This window comes from Castor canadensis, chromosome 4 (genome assembly GCF_047511655.1).
Source record: "Castor canadensis chromosome 4, mCasCan1.hap1v2, whole genome shotgun sequence".
NCBI lineage: Eukaryota > Metazoa > Chordata > Mammalia > Rodentia > Castoridae > Castor > Castor canadensis.
The window spans coordinates 9,797,971-9,820,703 of record NC_133389.1 but is presented as its reverse complement, the minus strand read 5'-3'; the positions used below and the strand labels follow the sequence as shown (position 1 = coordinate 9,820,703).

The following is a 22,733-nucleotide window of genomic DNA, read 5'->3' as shown; positions in this document are numbered from 1 at the left end:
TCTACCCATCCTGAGCCACCAAAACACAAACAAAATTTCAGTTAGACAAACGTCTTGTTTCTACCTACTCTTCCTTCTTCCTACAACTTGCTGCCAAGAACATTTTTATCAAGTATGTGCCTTCTCAAAAATGTACATCACCATCAAGAAACCCCTTTGAGCACTGACTTTGGAATTAAAAATGAAGAACAGGACTGTAAAATAGGTACCATAGGGAGAAAGCTTACAGGAACAGAAACTAAAATTCAGAGGTCAAGTACTTCCCCAAAGCCATAAAAACTAGCACATGAGACAGGTAAGATTAAAACATAGGTCTGTCTTGCTCCAAAGACAGAATCTAGAATATAAATTTGATTTCCCGAAAGGAAATGTACATTATATACTTCTTTAGTAACTAAAAGAAAAGAGAATGTATCTTCATTGAATACAAAGGATTTTACATGTGCAATATTCTCAAACTTCAAAACAACCAATATAAGAAGGATTACAATTAAGTATTTAGCAACAGGGAAGCCACAGAAACTGTCCAGGTGTCACACCGCAAATGTAGCAGGTACAGCCAGGCTTGCTTTCTGAAGCTACATTCTTTCCAACTCTCTATTATACCTCTTAATTCTTTAATTTCTTCTTCCCCCCAATCCTTTAAGACGGTTTTGGTAACCTTTTTCTATAATGGGTCAAATAATAAATATTTTAGGCTTTGGACAGATTTTTTCTGTCACAGTGACTCCATTTTGACAATGGAGCACAAGAACAGCCTCGGCAAGAGTAACTAGATGAGTGTGGCCATGCTCTAACAATTCTGTTTTTAACAACAGGCAGAAGGACAGATGGGGACTGAGGTCCACAGTCTCCTGTATCTGCATAATTCTGTCTTCTCTAAGCTTATGTTTAGCTCTGAATACCCCCATATTTACATCAATCCTAACTCAGCTCATCTTTCAAGTTCCCTTTTATTTCTCTACTCTAACAATCCACAGACTCTCATTTACTTAACTATCACAGCAATATTGATACCAAGAGTACAACATTTAACTTTCTGGAGCTGCCTCACATGAACTGATGATCTAAGATGGGTTCAAGTAGTAACAGAAGATGGCTTATATGTCTATGTCAGGCCTATGTATTAAATATTCAATGACTCATTTAACTCATAAGTATACAGTTATATTATTAAGATGTTACATGATCAAAAAACTTTCTACCTTCTGTCTTGAACACTATAGCATAATTAAAACATTTCCACTATGAAAACAATGAAATAATAATCTTTAGGTAAAGGCTTACTAGAATAGGCAGTAGCATCCATCTTTCCAACTTTAACTGGAGAACCAATGCTTTTCATCTCAAGACCAACTTCATTCCAAATTGGTTCCAGTTTTTTACAATGGCCACACCACGGTGCATAGAACTATCCAAAAGGAAAAAAGAAAACAAAACACTACAATGTTGAGCTATTTTGAGTATCAATCTTAATACATAAGAATGTCTTTGACTAAATACTCTAATAATCTGTCTTAGACAAAAAGTAGTTTTTGAAGCAGTTGCTTAAAAATAAAAGACACACATAAATGTAGACATATTAACTCCTAGCATATATATCAAAAGTAATACTATTTAAGTTCATTTTAAATGACTCCTGACACTTATTTAAAACATACATAACTTAAAGTGAAAATGCCTCTGCTTCCAAGTGAATATATCTAAGTTCTATATTAAACTAAATCATCATACATTCATACATACACATCCCATTTGCACCCCTCCTATATATTAATGATAAACACCAATCTATTTCTATTACAAACAGTTTAACACAGAAGATGTCTTTGCTGACTTTTATTGTATCCACTGGCAAGATTTGGGAGAATACAACCTAATGTCCACTGTACTTTCATGAAATGAGACTTATTTTTAAACTTTTAACTATGGAAATATTCAAATATATACAAAAGAAGAAATAATAAAAGGGAGTGTCCTCATACCCCATCATCTAGCTTCAAAAATCATCAACTCTGCCATTCTTGTTCCATTTTTTGCAGCTACTTTACGTGAATTCTATAAGAAAATCATACCATAACCTCCTTAAGACATAATCTACCAATTTACCTCATTAAAACATAGGGTTCTAGCTTCCTTTCTTACCCACCCCACCCTCCAATATTTCATCAAAAATTAGTTTATTTGCCAGGAACCTTAAAACTTTGAGGTTCAATTTAATATAAAATAAAAAATGGTATCTGACAAAACAAAATGAGTAGATACATAAGCACTAACCACACATTGTCCTTTTTAAGTAGAAGAGAGCAGAAAATAATACTTAAAATAATAGGGTTGGGTAATTGACATAAAATTCACATACTTACATCTACAAGCCAAATGTCATCTTTTCGGTTATCTTTAAACCTAAAAGCAAAGAGGAAAGAAATCTCTTAATTTTACACTTGTGTCCACAAACATCCCAACCTATACTACACACTTATAAATTTATAGGCTAAATTGACGAATATAGGAAATGGAACAAATTAGATAGATATTTACTCAGAGACCTCTAAATCTCATCCTATCCATTAAACACTGTAAGGATAAAAGTAGAGAACTATCAAGATGAGGGAACTGCTGCATTCAGAGCACTTGCAATGCATATTCCAAGATGGGGTAAATCTGAACACTGTTATCAGCTGGTCAGGCCTGTCCCTTAACTGTCCATTAAAATACTCAACGACCACTGTCCATCAGGATGCTACAAGCATGGAGAATCTATTGCATGCCCACATTGGGCCCACTGTGTGTAGGCTAAGTCAAGTCAGGGCCATCATGAAAGAAGTGTGCTCAAGAAAATGTACAGGAAGCAAATGTGGTCATCTAAGACTTAGCAAGTGTAGCTCAAATCAGTGGAAGGCACAGGCATAGATGAACCAAATTCAGAGAAGCATCAAATGAGGCCAGGATTTCAGAGGAGCACTGTTAATAGCATGAGGGATAAAACATGGTCTATCAGGTGACAACACACTGGCTGATGGGCTTGAGGAATGAATCTGTTCTGGAACAGAATTTTTAGCCTGGATGAGGACATGACATGTGGGCCATCTTTTTCATTCAGTTTTGGTGCTTTCACAACAGTGGCATTCCATGCTTAGTTTAGGATTGTGACAGAATTTTCACGGCCATTGCCATTGCCTACGGATCCAAGAGGCAATGGGTTGTACATCTGCTTGTTCTGCTGCCAGGAACAATTCGGTTTCCATATTTAGATGACAAGCATGGTATGGTCCTAGTAATGTTCTCTAGCATAGGAGTCTTTCTGGTGAGCATCCACACTGGCAACAAAATGATTATTAGAATTTCCTCCTTCCTCCTCATGCAGTCACCACTGGTAGCACTCTAAGAAAGGAGACCTACAGTGAAAAACTCTAGAAGGTACCACTGACTCAGTAAGGTTACCTTCTTGTTAACATTAGTGTGATGAGGACCCATGGGACCTCTGGACCTGGACCTTTGCTCTTGCAAAACAGTACCGTGTTCAACTCATCACCTTGCTCACTACACCCCGTCTGTCATGCAATCAGGTGTCATCAATGTGGTCCATCAGGATAATGAACTAGGCTGGAGTAACAATAAAGACTGTTTTCAGATATGGTTAACAGTACAACCCAAGAGACATACAAAAAAGAAGTGCTAGCTCCTCAGTGTTCTATTAATCCCCATGACACAGTACCAGATAAATCAGGTGGATGAAGCACAGACAGGGACATCCATCTCACTGCTTAGGAGCACTGAACAAAAGGTTTCTGCCTTTTTATAAGTGGGAAAGTGCCTCAGCTGAGGCCCTCAATAAGGAGATTTCGGCAAAAGTGCCTGGGAGATGTCTCAGGTGAGGCTACCCAAGAGACACCTCCAAAGAGAAGCAGCTGGGCTAGGAGTGCTGATATACCTACAAACTTGGTTGGCCTGGGAGGCCTGAGTCCTTGACTTCCAGCACGTTGTACACCAAGTTTGGTGTGGAAGGGAAGCTTCCCTCATGTGGGAAAAGCATTGTTACTGCCTACAGTTCACCCTAAAAGATCACAAACAAGATTTGGGGTCTTGTAAATTCTGTAATACTCTGAAGGTAAGTACCAAATTCCAGTATGTACTCTGTATGACTAAAGCAAAAAACAGTAACAAACACAAGGAAAATGAGAAAACAGAATATGGGAATGTTTGCTAGTTTTTTGATCTTAACTAACAGAAAAACTCATTGGGGCACTCCCCCATTTTGGAAATATTTAGTACTTAGAACAACTCCTGGCACAAAACTAGCAATATACAGTAGATCCTTGGCATCCATGGATATATGGTTCCAAGGAGACTATACTCAGGATGCATAGAGGTCAGTGCTCTAAAATTAGTCTAACTGACCTATACCATATGTCCGAGCATCCATAACTTGAAATCCCATGGAGCAAGCAACATTAGTGTCACAAAAATTACTGTTGTGTACATTCACACTGCTCACCAAAAACTAGATCTTACCTCAGGCTCTTTATCTTGAAGACTGCAGATGTTTGATTCATTTTTCCAGTAATACCACCCAACTTCTACTAAGGACATAGTGCCTTTAAACAAACCTAAATTTTTCACTTTATCACTGAAATTAAGCACACTAACTTGGACCACACTTCTTTGGGCACCACTAGGTTTTTGGAAGGCAGATTGGCACAAAATTAAGGGCCCAGAGCAGCAGATTTAAACACTGCTGGCAATAACATGGGACTGAGAGCTTTTCCCCATTAGATGAGCTTCCTGATGTGCACGTGGGAATTTGAATTGTTTGTTTTTGAAATTCCTTTTGATTTCTTTACAATTTACTTTTTTTATTTTGATTGTACTTGGTCAAAACAGCATGTAATAAAACTGTGAATAGGACAGTTTTACTATATCAACATTGGGCATTACTGTCTCTGTAGTTTAAAGATTAGGGTCATATGCAAATATTTAGACATCTAAGTTTGACAAAGTTAAAAATAATATTTGGATATGTTATATACTCACGATTCATCTAAGTCTTCCACAAATCCTTTACAGAAAGCGATATCAAGTAAAATAACTGGAAGAAAAGAAGAACAAAATGTAGAAAATAGTGATCTTTGGCTCTTATTACATGCTTAGTCACCTATAAAATATGTTGATTTTTTTTTTTTAACTTTTCAGTCTACCAAAAACTCATCATTGATCCATCCTAGGCTATGAGTAACTCAAAAGCATATGTAAGTATTTACCCTGCACATAACCACACTGAACTAGCAAGGGCCATGCAGGGCATAAGACCTAATGCACAGTTCCTTTTCCTATCATTTTGCTCTTTTTTGAGTCCGATATAAAAATCATTTGCGCTCCTGTAATAGCAATTATCTCAAGTACCATTCAAAATCCTTATTCCCCCTTCTAAATACAGTCAGAAAAAAAACAACGAATTTGAGCGTGTTACAGGGCGGCACCTGGCACACAGGGGCCTGCAAAGGTAACTGAGCTGAGGACAAGCCACAGTGCGAACCGCGGACTCCACGCTAGCAGAAAGACAGACCAAGGCCAGCACATAGCTACACTGCACAGTCCTGGCCATCTGACCATCACCGGCCCCTGACCACCCCTCCTGTAGCACCAGTAGCAAATAACCTCCGGACGTGACAGAGTCACCCCACAAGCCAGGGCAACACCTGCCCCTCCCTGGACGGGCGGTGGCCGTCACTGCAACTGGTGTCACAGAAACTTCCTGCCCTGGCGATCACTCAAGGAGAGCGGCCGCATCTCCCCCTTTTGGACCAGATGGTGTTCAAGTGGAGGCACCCCAAGACATCGGTTCAGTCTGGTCGGCCGATGAGGGTCAGTGCAGAGGATCCGGAAGAACGAGACGGAGCCCAGTGGAGACCCTCAGGACTCCGCAGGCCCCGCCCGTCCCGGCCCGTGACCCCAGCCCCATCCCCATCTCCACCCGTTATTACCTGTGGCGCAGAGACCCAGCGTGGCGCGGCTTCTCCGCTCACCCGCGCACGCCATGGAGAGCTACAGAGGCGGATAACGAAAGGGTGAGAAAGAAACGCCAGCTCCCACTGCCTGCTTGCCTGCCGGAAAAGAGAAGCCGGTCTGACCGGCGCGGAAGAAGAGCTCCGCGCAGAGACAGGGGGCGGAGCTACTTGGCCTCCCTTACCCTCCCATTACCCCTCCGGCTTCGGCCTCTGAGCATGCGCAGGGGTCTGACGCGTGCGCAGAAGGATGACGCGTGCGCAGACGCCGTTTGCGTGCCCCGCCCCTTAGGGCGCGTGGGAACCCGGCGGTCGGGCCCCTCCTGTGAGGGCAGAGGCGTGTGAGCGCTTTAGGGAAGCGCTCTCGGGCGGTAAATTCCGCAGCTGCAGTTAAGCTTAGCGCCTGGAGGTGAGGTAGGTTTTCCACACGCACGTCGAGGCTGAATTTTGTTAACGCTTTCACTTGCTTCTCCTGTGCGGGGTGCGCACCTGCGCGCCTTGGCGGTGGGTCCGATTCGTGGACCAAGTGCGCTGACCGACTGAAAAACGGCCGACTGGGGGTTGCTGACCTCTGCGACCCTAACAGTTTCCGAGACCTTTTCACAGTCTTCTTTGAGTCTTTTGAGAAAGGCAGACGTTGGCAGCAGTCGACTTTGGTGCGTTGTTGCCAACTAAAGAAGTTCCCCTTTCAAAACTTTCTCTCTCTTAAAACCTGAAAAATTGAAAATAAGCATCCTTTTTTGATGATCTTGTACTTTTTTCCGTTTGGAAAATAAAGTACTTAGTATAAAATATATTGCTACCTGTCTTTTTTTTCTTTTTCTACAGGACAGTGGTTTATAAATTGGACATACTTTTACATGATGTCCCCTGCAGTGGCATCTGACTTGCAGGAAGTTTTTAAAGGTCTTAAAGTAGCAGAGATTTAGATTAAATCAGTTACCGAGAACATGTTAGGAGGACAACAAAGGGATTATGACGTCAGCTGATTGACTTTAGGTTCAAAGTTCCAGCAGGCAGACATCTCATTACAATCAGATTGACAGCAAATGCCAGGTTTCACTTTTCTGTGCTTACTGCATGATGCCCTCTGTAGAGATATTTTTAAATAAGTAGAATAAAGATAAAGGGACCACCAAGGTGACAGGAATGTTCCATTAGCTGTGGTAGAGTAACTTTATATTTAGTGCAAGTGATTTGGTATCTTTGAAGGACCCTATTTCTTTTATTTTTTTTTTCATTCTTAACTATGTCAGAGTTCTGTGTCTCTCACAGCCTGTGAAAGAAAACAATTTATGGTAGAATTTGCTTTACACCTTGTTAGCTTGTGCTAATTTAACAATAAAATTCACTTGACCAGGACCTGTGGTCTCCTACAGTGTAGCCACTGCCTGTGGCTGTTGAGCTCCTGAAATGTGAATGGTGTGGCAGAGAACTGAGTATTTCATGACTTAGCTAGTAAACTTATAAACAAGTCAGTTAGAAAACAAATCTTAAGTATGCTTGGAATAATCAGGGTATGTGAATCAACTCTTAACTGCAAATTTTATGAACTGTACATACTAATCATGTATTTCTTGTGAAATTTTAAGAGTTTGTAATGAACTGTACTATAAATTAAAACTGGGTTTTGGAGATAGATTAAATAAACTATTTCAGTATTGATTATATGTTGATATGCTGAATTAATAAAATATATTTTTAAATCTGATCTGTTTTTCTTCATTTTTTTTAATGAAAATTTTTTCAACTAAAATTTTGAAGTTACATATGTGGCTTGCCATCATTGATCCAGGCAATCTGAAAATGATAAAAACAAATGCATTGAACAGATAGTGACCAAAGCAAAACAACAAACTTTTTAAGGGTTTTTGTACAGAAAACAGGCTAAATTGCCATATAATAAAACTTGTATTAACAAATTCATGAAATGATTTATTCAACTAAAGAAAATATTTAAGTTTTTTGCTTATCTCTCTCATGTTGTTAATGAATTTCCTTAATATTTAACAGATGGCAAGTATTTTTTTTTAAACTTTTATATGAACTAGATTTACAGATATATGCTTGGTGGGTTTTGCATACATACTGCTATGGTCTTAATCAGTCCTCCAAAATTCATATGTTGAAACTTAATTGCCAGTGTGTCAATATCAAGAGTAGGGACCTTTAGGGTGTGATTAAATCAGGATTGTGGAGCCTCATGAGTAATTTAAACCTATAAAAATGGTTAAAGAAGCATGCTAGTCCTTTGTTCCCTTTTGTCATACAACAAGAATGTGTCCTTTTGGAAGCAGAGAGCAAGCCACTAAACCTGCTGCAACTTGATTTGAAATCAAGGTTCCACAATTGTGAAAAATTTGTGTATATTATTTTAAAGTTACTCTATCTGTGATATTTTGTTTATAGCATCAAGCACAGGCTAAGCCTGATGTGGTGACATACACTTTTGATCCCAGCCCTTGGGAGGCTGAGGCAGGACAATCAAAGAAAAAGAAAAAAAAAAAAATGGCTAAGACACTCATCCTTACCAAAAGTCATGTCTGAGCATGTCTGTAGTAGGAGTGTTTGAAACTGAGAAAAACTAACTCAAATATTTAAAGTAGGATGAATAAATTATGTTGTTTTCTTATAGTGGAATAGTATACAGCAATGAGTATGAGTGAACTTTTAGATAGCAAACTTACATGGATGCATATTGTAAATGAACAAAAGAAATCAGAAACCAAAGAAAGGTGTGCACTACAATTTTATTTGCATGAGCTCAGAAACAGTCAAGTTATGCAATATTGTTAAAAGTTAGGGGTCTAATGCAGAAACTTTAAAGCAACAGAGGCCGATAGGAGAAGGGGACCAGGAATTAGAGAAAAGGATAGTTTGAGGAGAATCAATTTAGAATGTAACGTATATGTACAGGAAAGCAATGCAAGGAATCTCCCTATATAGCTATACTTACTCAATTAGCAAAAATCCTTGGTCCTCCTTATTAATGTTTATCTCTCTCTTCAACAAAATTAGAGATAAGGGCAAAACAGTTTCTGCTCGGAAGTGAGAGGGTAGAGGGGAGAGAGAGGGAGTGGAGAGAAGGGGGGAGAAATGACTCAAACATTGTATGCACATACGAATAAAAGAAATTTAAAAAAAAAGTTAGTGGTCCAGGTTAATGTCTGTTTTTTTTAATGTCTTGTTTTTTGATCCTATTGCTGCATATGAAGATGTATTCACCTTGTGAAAATGCATTGAACTCTTATGGCTTGTGTACTTTTCTGAGTGTATGCTCTAATAAGAAAAGTTTAAAAACTAAAACTTCAAATGCTTATTTTAATGGAAAGATACATTTGATAATCATTGCTCAAATTCTAGGAAGCAACAATTACTGTGCATATGTAGCAAAAGTTAAAAAGATGAAGACAACTTTGTGAAAATATATGTAAAATTCAAATGTTATATACATTCAAATACATTTTTACATTCAAATCCAAAAAAGAAGGAAAATCTATTCAAAAATGAAAAATATTTTTTAAGAATTTGGTAACCATTAAAGAAATTGAGTCAGATGTTTGAAATTATTCCATAAAAAATACATTAGAACCACTTTCTAAAATATGCTGCCTTTATGAAAAAAAATCAACCAGTTGGTATTAGTCATGATTCTCCAGAGGGAAAAAACCAAAAGGAAGAGGTTTCTTAATGGAATTGGTTCACATAGTTATGAAAACCAGCAAGCCCCAGTATCATCTGCAGGTTGGAGAACCAGGAAAGCTGGAGGATAATTCTGTTGAAGATCAGAGACCTAAGAACTCAGTGTTGTGATAATGTCCCACTCTAAAGCCAAAGCACTAGAACAGGTAGTGGGGCAGAGGAAGATGGATATCTCAGCTCAAGCAGAGGGAATAAATTTGCCTTTCCTCCACCTTTCTGTTCTATTTAAGGTGGATGTGGATCATGGCCACCCACACTGAAGAAGGCTAACTGTTTTACTGCCTTTCTGATTCTGATTTAGAAACATCTTCATAGTTACATGCAGAAACAATGTCTTACCACCTACCTGGTAATTCTTTAATCCTGTCAAGTGACACAAAATTAACCATCAGGTTCCTACAAACTTCTCAAGGATAGAAAAATAGGGAACATTCATCCTTCATTCAATGAGACTACAAAACCAGAGGAGGTGTCGGTGACAGGCCACCTTCTCTCAAAAACAAAAATGGGAGAACATTCCCACTAAAACATCAAACCAGATTTAATAGTGCCCCCCCAAAGGTGATATATCATGACCACTTTTTTTCTCAGAAATGTAAGCATGGTTTAACTGTAGGGGAAAAATTTGTAGGTGATGTTTTATAGTAACAAGTAAAAGATGAAAAACATGTTATTATTTGAATAAATGCAGTAAGTGAATTTCGTATGTTTGAATCCTCAAGCATAACAGCAAACTAGGAATGGGAATGTACAATGAAGGTTAATTTCTAGCAATTTTGGACATGTTTAGCTAAATTTCTTGCATGGCATTGACCTCGGTCAAGATTCAAAACATTCTGATTATAATGTGGCTTCTGGAATCATGGATCCAAGAAGTCTTCCTTTTTTGTTTTGTTGTTACTGTTGTTTTGGTTTTTTGCTAGATCATCAGCATTTTTTTCTTAATTAGAGTGTGAGTGATGATTTGCATTTGGTCTCAGTGAGCTCCCCCAGAAAATTCTATTGGGGCTGATTTTACAGAGGGAATATGCGTAAGTGAAGAGCAAATGTTTAAAAACTGAGCTGAGACTCCACTTATGGCTTCTTAGTTCCAAAACATTCTAGGTGGTTCCTGATGCAAGAGACAAAGTAACTGCACACATCCATGATCCTTATAGAAAGAAGGTGGAAGTCTTCATCAACTGTCTTCTTCCAGACCCCTTGCAGCGACTGTGATCCACATCATTGTTTCAAGATCACTGCTGTATTTCATTCCTTCCTGGCAATAAATTGATATGTTAATATTACTACTTGAGATCCTGTAAGTCTTTTTGAGCAACTAAACTGTGTTTTTCTACAGTTGACATTAAAAGTGGCATTACTTAAAATATTTCTGACCCATTTTCTGGGAATATGACTTAGATATTATTTAGGGAAAAAAAGGAAGTGCTAGGGATGCAGCTCAGTGGTAGAGTGCTCGCCGAGCTTGTGCAAAGCCCTGGGTTTGACTCGTAGCACTGAAAAAATAAGTAAAATATTTTTAAAAAGAAAATGATGTTAATAAACTGGATAAAAATGAGCTATTGATGCTTGGTTTGAAGTAGCATAGGCTTTGAAATTAGTTACTAATAATAATATTTTTCACTGCAATCTACAAATTGTAGAGCACAAACTCCAGGACCTTCAGAATCATGAAAGCCGATGGCAGGTTGATTAAAAATTCAGTTTGGACTGCACCTTCAGTATTAAAAAAGTTGAATTAAGTTCAGATTAGCTAAATTTAGAAAAGTGCAAACTGATGGCAAGTGAATTAAAATTCCTAGTTGATGCTTCCAGCTTTAACAAAAGTGAAAAGTTTAAAATCTTTTCAGCCTCATATCCTTGAGCTGCCAACTGGAATCCCAACCAAAGGAATATGGACAGTAACTTTGGATGGAGTCAGCTAAAACTGTGAGACCCACTACACCTAAGTTGTTCACCCAAGTGGGACATGTTGATCATGAAAATTCCTGACAGAAAAGAAACTCTCAAAATATGAAATTACTCAGTAAGGACTAGAAGCATTTTGTAGAGTTCAATAAGCATGGTTTTGATGAACATTTGCTGAAACAACAACTGAGAATTTTAATTAAGTAGCACCGTCTCTAACTTTCAACGTTGTCAAGTGGAGAAGAAGGTGGGTATGACCTTAGACCCTGCCTTTGGCTGCTATCTTTGTGGAGATGGTTCAAGAAAACCATGCTGACTGGGATAGACCAAGGGAGGTCATAGTCATTCCTAGAGAATGTGGTTGTCATATTCTGCCTCCCTTGTCATTTACAGGGTGTACTGCAGCTGCAAAATTGCTGCCCAAGCAGGCAGCAGTGAACTGGCAATGTGACAATGTAAAAGACCCTGTGGGATGCTTCTCAGGATTAGGATTGCTGCTGGGATAAAATAACTCCTGCCAACACTGACCCATTTATGACTTTGTTCTTGGGAGCTATACAAGGTGCAAAAGAGGCAGTGTGGGATCTTTCATCACAGCTTCCTTCTATCAGACTTCAAGATAATATAAAAGTTATGGCTTCACAAAAAAGTAAATTGAAAAATGAACAAAAACTTAGGAATGAGTGATGTGGAAATTTTTACATGGTTTATTTAAAATGGTAAGAAAAAGAAGGAAATTGATAGACTGCTTGCCAAAACCTTGATGGAATTTTATAGAAAAAGAAACATAACAACTTCCTCTCAAACTTCCCAAGATGAAAATATCAAAGCATATGTGCTTAACATGTCTAAAATTAAAGGAATGTCATAATGTGAGAAAGTTTCTCATGAGTCTCCAGCTTTGAATTCTGAAATGCCTTTTTCCGACACTAAGGTAACACATTACTTTTCTTTTGTTGCATTTTCAACAACACAAGTTTATTATTTTCCAGTTTCCTAGGTTAGAAATCGGCAAACAGTCTGGGAGCAGGTCTCAGCTTCCATAGGCCCACATGTACAGACTGCCCAGCAATGAGGCCAACGCCAGCAACAATAGAGCAAGTCCTGCTTCAGATTTCTCCAAATTTCCATTCTGCAGCAACTCTGACTCTTCCCACCTCTTATTTTCTTAAGGGCTCATCTGGTTACATTGGTCCACCTGAGTAGAATTCAGGTCTGCAAATGCAGTTAACCTAAGATTCTCTTAGAGGTATAATACCTCTAAGATAAGAAATAAAATGCAATATTTCATCTAAATAGATTCTTGATTACATGTTTCAGGTTAGATTCCAGGCTATCATTTCAACAGGTCAGGGTATTGTACCCACTGCAAATAAAAAAATATAAAATATGAAACAGTATTTTTTTTCCTTTTTCTTTTATTATTCAAATGTGCATACAAGGCTTGGTTCATTTCTCCCCCCTGCCCTCACCCCCTCCCTTACCTCCCACTCCGCCCCCTCCCTCTCCCCCCGCCTCAATACCCAGCAGAAACTATTTTGCCCTTATTTCTAATTTTGTTGTAGAGAGAGTATAAGCAATAATAGGAAGGAACAAGGGATTTTGCTGGTTGAGATAAGGATAGCTATACAGGGCATTGACTCACATTGATTTCCTGTGCGTGGGTGTTACCTTCTAGGTTAATTCTTTTTGATCTAACCTTTTCTCTAATTCCTGTACCCCTTTTCTTATTGGCCTCAGTTGCTTTAAGGTATCTGCTTTAGTTTCTCTGCGTTAAGGGCAACAAATGCTAGCTAGTTTTTTAGGTGTCTTACCTATCCTCACCCCTCCTTTGTGTGCTCTCGCTTTTATCATGCGCTCATAGTCCAATCCCCTTGTTGTGTTTGCCCTTGATCTAATGTCCACATATGAGGGAGAACATACGATTTTTGGTTTTTTGAGCCAGGCTAACCTCACTCAGAATGATGTTCTCCAATTCCATCCATTTACCAGCAAATGATAACATTTCGTTCTTCTTCATGGCTGCATAAAATTCCATTGTGTATAGATACCACATTTTCTTAAACCATTCATCAGTGGTGGGGCATCTTGGCTGTTTCCATAACTTGGCTATTGTGAATAGTGCCGCAATAAACATGGATGTGCAGGTGCCTCTGGAGTAACAGTCTTTTGGGTATATCCCCAAGAGTGGTATTGCTGGATCAAATGGTAGATCGATGTCCAGCTTTTTAAGTAGCCTCCAAATTTTTTTCCAGAGTGGTTGTACTAGTCTACATTCCCACCAACAGTGTAAGAGGCTTCCTTTTTCCCGCATCCTCGCCAACACCTGTTGTTGCTGGTGTTGCTGATGATGGCTATTCTAACAGGGGTGAGGTGGAATCTTAGCGTGGTTTTAATTTGCATTTCCTTTATTGCTAGAGATGGTGAGCATTTTTTCATGTGTTTTCTGGCCATTTGAATTTCTTCTTTTGAGAAAGTTCTGTTTAGTTCAGTTGCCCATTTCTTTATTGGTTCATTAGTTTTGGGAGAATTTAGTTTTTTAAGTTCCCTATATATTCTGGTTATCAGTCCTTTGTCTGATGTATAGTTGGCAAATATTTTCTCCCACTCTGTGGGTGTTCTCTTCAGTTTAGAGACCATTTCTTTTGATGAACAGAAGCTTTTTAGCTTTATGAGGTCCCATTTATCTATGCTATCTCTTACTTGCTGTGCTGCTGGGGTTTCATTGAGACAGTTTTTACCTATACCTACTAACTCCAGAGTATTTCCTACTCTTTCTTGTATCAACTTAAGAGTTTGGGGTCTGATATTAAGATCCTTGATCCATGTTGAGTTAATCTTGGTATAGGGTGATATACATGGATCTAGTTTCATTTTTTTGCAGATTGCTAACCAGTTTCCCAGCAGTTTTTGTTGAAGAGGCTGCTATTTCTCCATCGTATATTTTTAGCTCCTTTGTCAAAGATAAGTTGCTTATAGTTGTGTGGCTTCATATCTGGATACTCTATTCTGTTCCACTGGTCTTCATGTCTGTTTTTGTGCCAGTACCATGCTGTTTTTATTGTTATTGCTTTGTAATATAGTTTGAAGTCAGGTATTGTGATACCTCCTGCATTGTTCTTTTGACTGAGTATTGCCTTGGCTATTCGTGGCCTCTTGTGTTTCCATATAAATTTCACAGTAGATTTTTCAATCTCTTTAATGAATGTCATTGGAATTTTGATGGGAATTGCATTAAACATGTAGATTACTTTGGGGAATATCGACATTTTTACTATGTTGATTCTACCAATCCATGAGCATGGGAGATCTCTCCACTTTCTATAGTCTTCCTCAATCTCTTTCTTCAGAAGTGTATAGTTTTCCTTGTAGAGGTCTTTCACATCTTTTGTTAGGTTTACACCTAGGTATTTGATTTTGTTTGAGGCTATTGTAAATGGAATTGTTTTCATACATTCTTTTTCCATTTGCTCATTGTTAGTGTATAGAAATGCTAATGATTTTTCTATGTTGATTTTATATCCTGATACCTTGCTATAGCTATTGATGATGTCTAGAAGCTTCTGAGTGGAGTTTTTTGGGTCTTTAAGGTATAGAATCATGTCGTCTGCAAATAGGGATATTTTGACAGTTTCTTTACCTATTTGTATTCCTTTTATCCCTTCTTCTTGCCTAATTGCTCTGGCTAGGAATTCCAGTACTATGTTGAATAGGAGTGGAGATAGTGGGCATCCTTGTCTGGTTCCTGATTTTAGAGGGAATGGGTTCAGTTTTTCTCCGTTAAGTATAATGCTGGCTGTAGGTTTGTCATATATAGCTTTTATAATGTTGAGGAACTTTCCTTCTATTCCTAGTTTTCTTAGAGCTTTTATCATGAAATGATGTTGGATCTTATCAAAGGCTTTTTCTGCATCTATTTCATGGAACAGTTTAAGGAGGGTTGGTATCAGTTCTTCTTTAAAGGTCTGATAGAATTCAGCAGAGAATCCATCAGGTCCTGGACTTTTCTTTTTGGGGAGACTCTTGATTGCTGCTTCAATTTCATTTTGTGTTATAGGTCTATTCAGGTGATTAATTTCCTCTTGGTTCAGTTTTGGATGATCATATGTATCTAGAAATCTGTCCATTTCTTTTAGATTTTCAAATTTATTTGAATATAGGTTCTCAAAGTAGTCTCTGATGATTTCCTGGACTTCCATGGTGTTTGTTGTTATCTCCCCTTTTGCATTCCTAATTGTACTAATTTGGATTTTTTCTCTCCTCATTTTAGTCAGGTTTGCCAGGGGTCTATCGATCTTGTTTATTTTTTCAAAGAACCAACTTTTTGTTTCATTAATTCTTTGTATGGTTTTTTTGGTTTCTATTTCATTGATTTCAGCTCTTATTTTTATTATTTCTCTCCTTCTATTTGTTTTGGGATTTGCTTGTTCTTGTTTTTCTAGGAGTTTGAGATGTATCATTAGGTCATTGATTTGGGATCTTTCAATCTTTTTAATATATGCACTCATGGCTATGAACTTTCCTCTCAAGACTGCCTTAGCTGTGTCCCATAGGTTCCGGTAGGTGGTGTTTTCATTTTCATTGACTTCCAGGAACTTTTTAATTTCCTCTTTTATTGCATCGATGATCCATTCTTCATTAAGTAATGAGTTATTTAGTTTCCAGCTGTTTGCATGTTTTTTGTCTTTACTTTTGTTGTTGAGTTCTACTTTTACTGCATTGTGGTCAGATAGTATGCACGGTATTATTTCTATTTTCTTATATTTGCTGAGGCTTGCTTTGTGCCCTAGGATATGATCTATTTTGGAGAAGGTTCCATGGGCTGCTGAGAAGAACGTATATTGTGTAGAGGTTGGATGAAATGTTCTGTAGACATCAACTAGGTCCACTTGATCTATTGCATATTTTAGATCTTGGATTTCTTTATTGAATTTTTGTTTGGATGACCTATCTATTGATGATAATGGAGTGTTAAAGTCTCCCACAACCACTGTGTTGGCGTTTATATATGCTTTTAGGTCTTTCAGGGTATGTTTGATGAAATTGTGTGCATTGACATTGGGTGCGTACAGATTGATGATTATTATTTCCTTTTGGTCTATTTCCCCTTTTATTAGTATGGAATGTCCTTCTTTATCTCCTTTGATCAATGTAAGTTTGAAGTCTACTTTGTCAGAGATAAGTATTGATACTCCTGCTTGTTTTGGGGGGCCATTGGCTTGGTAAATCTTCTTCCAGCCTTTCATCCTAAGCATATGCTTATTTCTGTCGGTGAGATGAGTCTCCTGTAAGCAACAAATTGTTGGATCTTCTTTTTTAATCCATTTTGTCAAATGGTGTCTTTTGATGGGTGAATTAAGTCCATTAACATTAAGCGTTAGTACTGATAGGTATGTGGTGATTCCTGCCATTTAGTTGTCTTAGTTGTTTGAAGGTTTGATTGTGTGTACCTAACTTGATGTTACTCTCTACTGTCTTGCTTTTTCTTATCCTGTGGTTTGGTGCTGCCTGCCTTTTCATGGTTAAGTTGGGTGTCACTTTCTGTGCAGGATCCCTTGCAGAATCTTTTGTAATGGTGGCTTTGTGGTCACATATTGTTTTAGTTTCTGCTTATCATGGGAGACTTTTATTGCTCCATCAATTTTGAATGATAGCTTTGCTGGGTAGGGTATCCCGGGGTTGAAGTTATTTTCATTCAGTGCCCGGAAGATCTCACCCCACGCTCTTCTTGCTTTTAATGTTTCTGTTGAGAAGTCTGCTGTGATTTTGATGGGTTTACCTTTGTATGTTACTTGTTTTTTCTCTCTTACAGCCTTCAATATTCTTTCCTTAGTTTCTGAACTTGTTTCAATGATGATATGTCGTGGAGTAGTTCTATTTTGATCTTGTCTGTTTGGTGTCCTGGAGGCCTCTTGCATTTGTATTGGAATATCTTTCTCTAGATTTGGGAAATTTTCCGTTATTATTTTGTTGAATATATTACGCATTCCCTTCGCTTGCACCTCTTCTCCTTCTTCGATGCCCATGATTCTCAAGGTTGGTCTTTTGATGGAGTCAGTGAGTTCTTGCATTTTCTTTTCACAGGTCTTGAGTTGTTTAATTAATAGTTCTTCAGTTTTTCCTTTAATTACCATTTCATCTTCAAGTTCTGAGATTCTGTCTTCTATTTGTTCTATTCTGCTGGATTGGCCTTCTGTTTTGGTTTGCAGTTCTGTTTCGTTCTTTTTTCTGAGGTTTTCCATATCCTGGCAGTTTTCTTCTTTATTGTTGTCTATTTTTGTCCTCAGTTCATTTATCCATTTATTCATTGTGTTCTCTCTTTCACTTTGGTGTTTATACAGTGCTTCTATGGTTTCCTTTATTTCTTCTTTTGCTTTTTCAAATTCTCTATTTTTATTGTCTTGGAATTTCTTGAGTGTCTCCTGTACATTTTGGTTGACCCTATCCAGTATCATCTCTATAAAATTCTCATTGAGTACTTGTATGTCTTCCTTTAAATTATTCTTGTGGGCTTCATTGGGTCCTTTGGCATAGTTTATCTTCATTTTGTTGGAGTCTGGATCTGAGTTTCTGTTCTCTTCATTCCCCTCTGGTTCCTGTGCTAATTTTTTGCCCTGGGGAAACTGGTTTCCCTGTTTTTTCTGTCTTCCCGTCATTGTCCTTGGTGTTGTTACTGTCCCTGTACTGTGTGCAATTAAGTATTTTCTAGCTTTAATAATAACAATGGTAATATTTAGAATGGAAGAGTGAGCTAAGATGGAAAGCAAGAAGTTAAAGAAAAGGGGAAAACAAATATACAGACAAGAGGGAGAAAGCAGAACAAGGTATCAGACAAGAGAGTTTCAAAGGTATAAACAGGGAGTGTTAGTGTACTAATCGACAGTAAGCTGAACAGACATTAGAGAGACAGAGAGAGGATTGAAAATCAAAGATTAAAAAAAATAAAAAATAAGTAAATGAAAGTAATATCTATATATAAAAATGAATTAAAATAAAATGGAAAATAGAAAATTAAAAAAAAACAAAAAAACTTCCAAGTTTATATGCAATGCAGTTTCAGTCTTAATAATTTGGGTGTCCGTCTCAATCTCCAGTCCTGGAGTTGGTGCCTCAGATGTTGTTCTGCAGTTGTCTCTTCAAAGGGGATGCATAAAGTAGAACAAAACTACACACTCACAGTCACACACACACACACACACACACACACACACAAAACCCCACCAAGTGTCCCCAGTTCAAATGCAATACAGTTTCAGTAAGTTTTTCGGCTTGCAGGTGTAATTCAGTTGTTCTCTCATTAAAGGTAGGGAGAAAAAGAAAAAAAAAAAAAAAGCGTCTGGAGACAGTTCTGAGAGTGGTATCTGCAACTGTGGCTTGCCTGCCTGCTGCTCTCAGCCTGTAGCTGGCGGCGTTATTTATGCAGATCTCTGGGGTGAACTTAGCACTCACCTGGTCCCACGGGCTTTGTTTGCTCAGAGTTCTCCTATGCGGGAGCCTCTGCTACAGGCTTTCCCCTTTCCAAGCACTGGGAAAGGTGACACTGCCCCACGTTGTCAGGCCTGCGTGTTTATCTACAGTTCTTGTGGGAGGTGGGACTTCCCCCCTCTCCTCTGAAGTTTTCTTCCCACTGCCACTTTCAGAAGCTTTCCTGCTCCTGTTTACTGGGCAGTGCTGCTGCTCCTGCCAGCCGCCATGTTTGTTTACAGTTCATGTGGGCAGTGGGTCTTCCCTCCTCTCACAAGCTTTCCTGCTCTGGTTGCTGGGCGCGCGCCCCGCTCCCGCCAGAGGCTCTCCGGCCGCCTGGCTTGTTTATTTACAGTCCCGGGAAGGATTCCCTTCCCCCAATCTTCAGCGCTCAGGCGCCCCACCCTCTTTCCAGCATGTCTTAATTGTTCTTATTGCTTATTACTCAGTTTCTCTTTTTTTCCCAGGTGGAGGTCAGTCTGTCCCGGGGGCTATGCTGCTCTGGCCCAGGCTTGTCTGTGGGGCTACTGCAGTACCGCGAAGCTCACCTGGTCCGTGTCTTCCCACACCATATGGGCACCGGCCACTGGCAGCCCCGGGGGCCCTCCTCGTTTCTCCGTTTAACGTGAAGTGGAGATTCTCTGCACCGGCTGGAGATGTGGAGGGGTCAAAGTTATGCCTTTTCTCGGTGATTATGCCTGCAAAGTGTGTGTCCAGCCTCTCTCCAAGATTTCACTATAGGAGGGTCGCTTTCTGCTTCCTACCTCTAGCCGCCATCTTGGAATTCCCCTGAACAGTATTTTCTTTTTAGTAAGTTTCATATTCTTCGTGCCTGGATCTGATGGTGCTAATCCAATTATGGAAGTCAGTTAAAATCCAATTATTTATGTTACTCACTTCTAAGAAGTTAGTCCAGGGGAATCACTTAGATTCTTGTCCAGGGCCCTGAAGAAATGTTTTGAATCTTATTTTTAGTTATTGTGCCATTTTTCATTATTTCAACAGAAAACTGACCCGCTCATTTAATGCTTCTGTCTGCTCATAGAAGGTTGAAGTTCATCCTGGATAAGCAGTTGATTAGAACACTGCTGAAGATCTGTAGTCTTTTCCTCTGAATTTCAAGAAGCCAAGGTTTCATCTAATGGAATCAGATCCAAATAACCTGAAAGCAAATTATAGGGGTTAGATTGTGACACAGTGAGCATCAAAGATGGAGAGATGATTGTGGTTAATTCATATACATAAAATCTATGAAAGTCTTGAGTTTGTAATATGCATAAACATAAACATTCATTTAAATATGACAAAGATAATAAATCAGAAGATGTTCCCGATGGATCTTATGCAGTATTTTTGTTATTGTTCATACATTTAATATACTGATGGATAGAGTACAGTTCAGCATTAAATGCATCATTAAGAAGATATTCCATATTCTCTTACGAACTTCTTTCCCCAGATCTGTATTGTCATTTTTCAAACACCATGGCTTCTTTTCATGGAAAGGGAACTATAGTCTGGGCCCTGTGTTTGCTTATTAGGTTGGTCCCATCTGCAGTGCTATTCCTTCTAGGCATAGGGAGAAGCAATTATATTTTAATATTATTTATGAATATATCAATGATTATATATTATAAATGGTATTTGATATATAATCTGATATATAATTATGCTAATCCACATATGTATCAATTATTTAAGGTATTTGAGGGATGCTTTTCAAACAGTTATTACTGAGATTTTGAAATCTCTGAGCACTGTACCAATTCAATAAAAATATAGAAGCAATTATATAAATCTGTACAGCCCTTCTTAAAGAAAGCAATGCAATGTTTTTGTAAAACTGTGATTACACCTAATAGTGAAGAATCACAGACTGAACAGACTCAGTTTATAATCCTTACATGAATTCACAGATATGACAGAACTGAAACAACCCACTCATGGGATCCAAGCCAGGGAGGTGAACCTTGGGCAGAGAAGGAAAGACAGGTAACTCTGACAGTGAGGCACTAAAGGCCCATCACATACACTCTTTCTGTTCTGAGAAATGAGATAGCAGTTTCAGAATTAATAAGCATTGTTTACTGAGAACCATATTTAGGAAAGAAGGAAAATAAAGGAGAGGGGAGGAATGTGAATCATATTCTTTATTATCTCAGCATTGTAAGTCTTCTTGTATAAGCACCTTTGACAATTTTTGTCTGGTTGACAGGAGAGCAAATAAAAAAATAATACTATGCTGGTCAGTAAGAGAGGAAGGGCAACCTTCAGAGCCAGAAGTTAGAAAATATAGAAAGCTCTTTTGAAGAGGAGCTGAAAATGTAGAATTAAATGAGATTATAGTGCTTTTCTAGTGAAATATTAAGGATCTATCTTATGGTTGGAACAATCTTGTTCAAAATACTGAGTGCTTTAGTACTTAGAAGCTAAGTTTGTTATAGTTTGGCTTTGAAAAATAGATCTTTATGCTCCTGAAGGAAAGCATATTTGTATTGTGCACATCACATGTTATATAACCCTCATAACCTCCTTAATGGTTTTGAGTTGATAACCCTTCATTATAAAAGTATAAACTGACACGCAGGAAATAAATCACCAAAACTGGCCTAAAATGAGAATTGACCTAAGAGGCTTCCAACTGCTTCTTTAAGTCCATCTGTTAAAAGAAAATGTTATCCTTGATTGCATGGGTTTATTCTTTTCACTTTATGATAATTTTTGCCTTGTAAAGGTATAATTGCTTTATCAACATGAGAGTACATTAGGTTCCAATTTTTTGTTATTGATAAGAATGGTGACATCTACTGGAATCATGCATTTCAACATCAAAGGAGGAGGTTTGAACTACTTGCTGAACCCAAGAAATCATGCCTTCATTTCCCAGAAAGGATTACAGATACACATGCAAATGGATAAATAACAAAGTCTAAGCTTTTATTTAGAATAAAAAGTTAGGATAGACAAAGCCAAGCTCTGCAAGACAAGATTTTGGGAGCTGAAAGCTTCCAGAGTAATATTTTTGTAAAGAAATCTACATCATTAAGCTTAAAAGTCAGGAAAAAAAAAGTTAGCAATGGTTGCTATAGTAGCAAATGTAGACCTGTCCTCTGGGAAGAATGGAAGAGAATAGTTTGCTGCCCCCAGGGAATCTGGTTTTAGGGCTTATTAAGAGACACAGGTGACAGGCAATACCTAGCTCTGAAAAAGATAAACATCTAGATGTCTGTAAGTACTTTTATTACCATCAGGGCAGAGAGATCAGCCCAAACAGCAGGGTATATATACATACATACATATATAATTTTAAAATCCAAACTACATTTTATAGTCAGCATGATGCAGAATGTTTAAAATGCCACAGTATGACAGTAACACAGGGTTACTGTTATTCCCTTACCTAGGGAGAAATTTTATACATCCCATATATTTTAACCATAAATAGAAATCCATAAATGCCAAAGGTTTATGTATAGGTATTCAAATGTCACAATTTTGTCTATTTCAGACTTAAATCAACACCTTCTAATTCAGTATTCTGAAAATGAGTACCCTTATTTATTCCATGTTTTATAAATGTCAGCATTTTCAGAATGTTTTCAGGCTAAAGATCACCATGTAAGTACATTTTCTTTAACAATGCTTGATAATTTT

The 22,733-nt window shown here is 38.1% G+C and overlaps 1 protein-coding gene and 1 long non-coding RNA gene across 4 annotated transcripts in view; one reads left to right on the top strand and one right to left on the bottom strand.

Moving 5' to 3' along the window:
• Window positions 1–6,218, bottom strand: part of Tmx3 (thioredoxin related transmembrane protein 3) — a 37,985-nt gene extending 31,767 nt beyond the window's left edge. The window contains exons 1-4 of one of the 3 annotated variants that reach the window (XM_074069665.1): window positions 5,985–6,218; window positions 5,035–5,089; window positions 2,367–2,406; window positions 1,288–1,411 (exon numbers count right to left, since the gene is read on the bottom strand). In XM_074069665.1, coding sequence (XP_073925766.1) covers window positions 1,288–1,411; window positions 2,367–2,406; window positions 5,035–5,089; window positions 5,985–6,039 — 274 coding nt within the window. In that variant the 5' untranslated portion in view covers window positions 6,040–6,218. Of the gene's footprint in view, window positions 1–1,287; window positions 1,412–2,366; window positions 2,407–5,034; window positions 5,090–5,984 lie in introns of those variants that run through there. The other 2 variants (XM_074069664.1, XM_020171124.2) reach the window with 2 other exon arrangements.
• A 68-nt stretch (window positions 6,219–6,286) lies between these two features.
• Window positions 6,287–20,209, top strand: LOC141422448 (uncharacterized). Its single transcript, XR_012446999.1, has 3 exons — window positions 6,287–6,419; window positions 19,547–19,889; window positions 20,085–20,209. It is a non-coding gene; the product is annotated as an uncharacterized lncRNA (long non-coding RNA).
• Window positions 20,210–22,733: the final 2,524 nt, after the last annotated feature.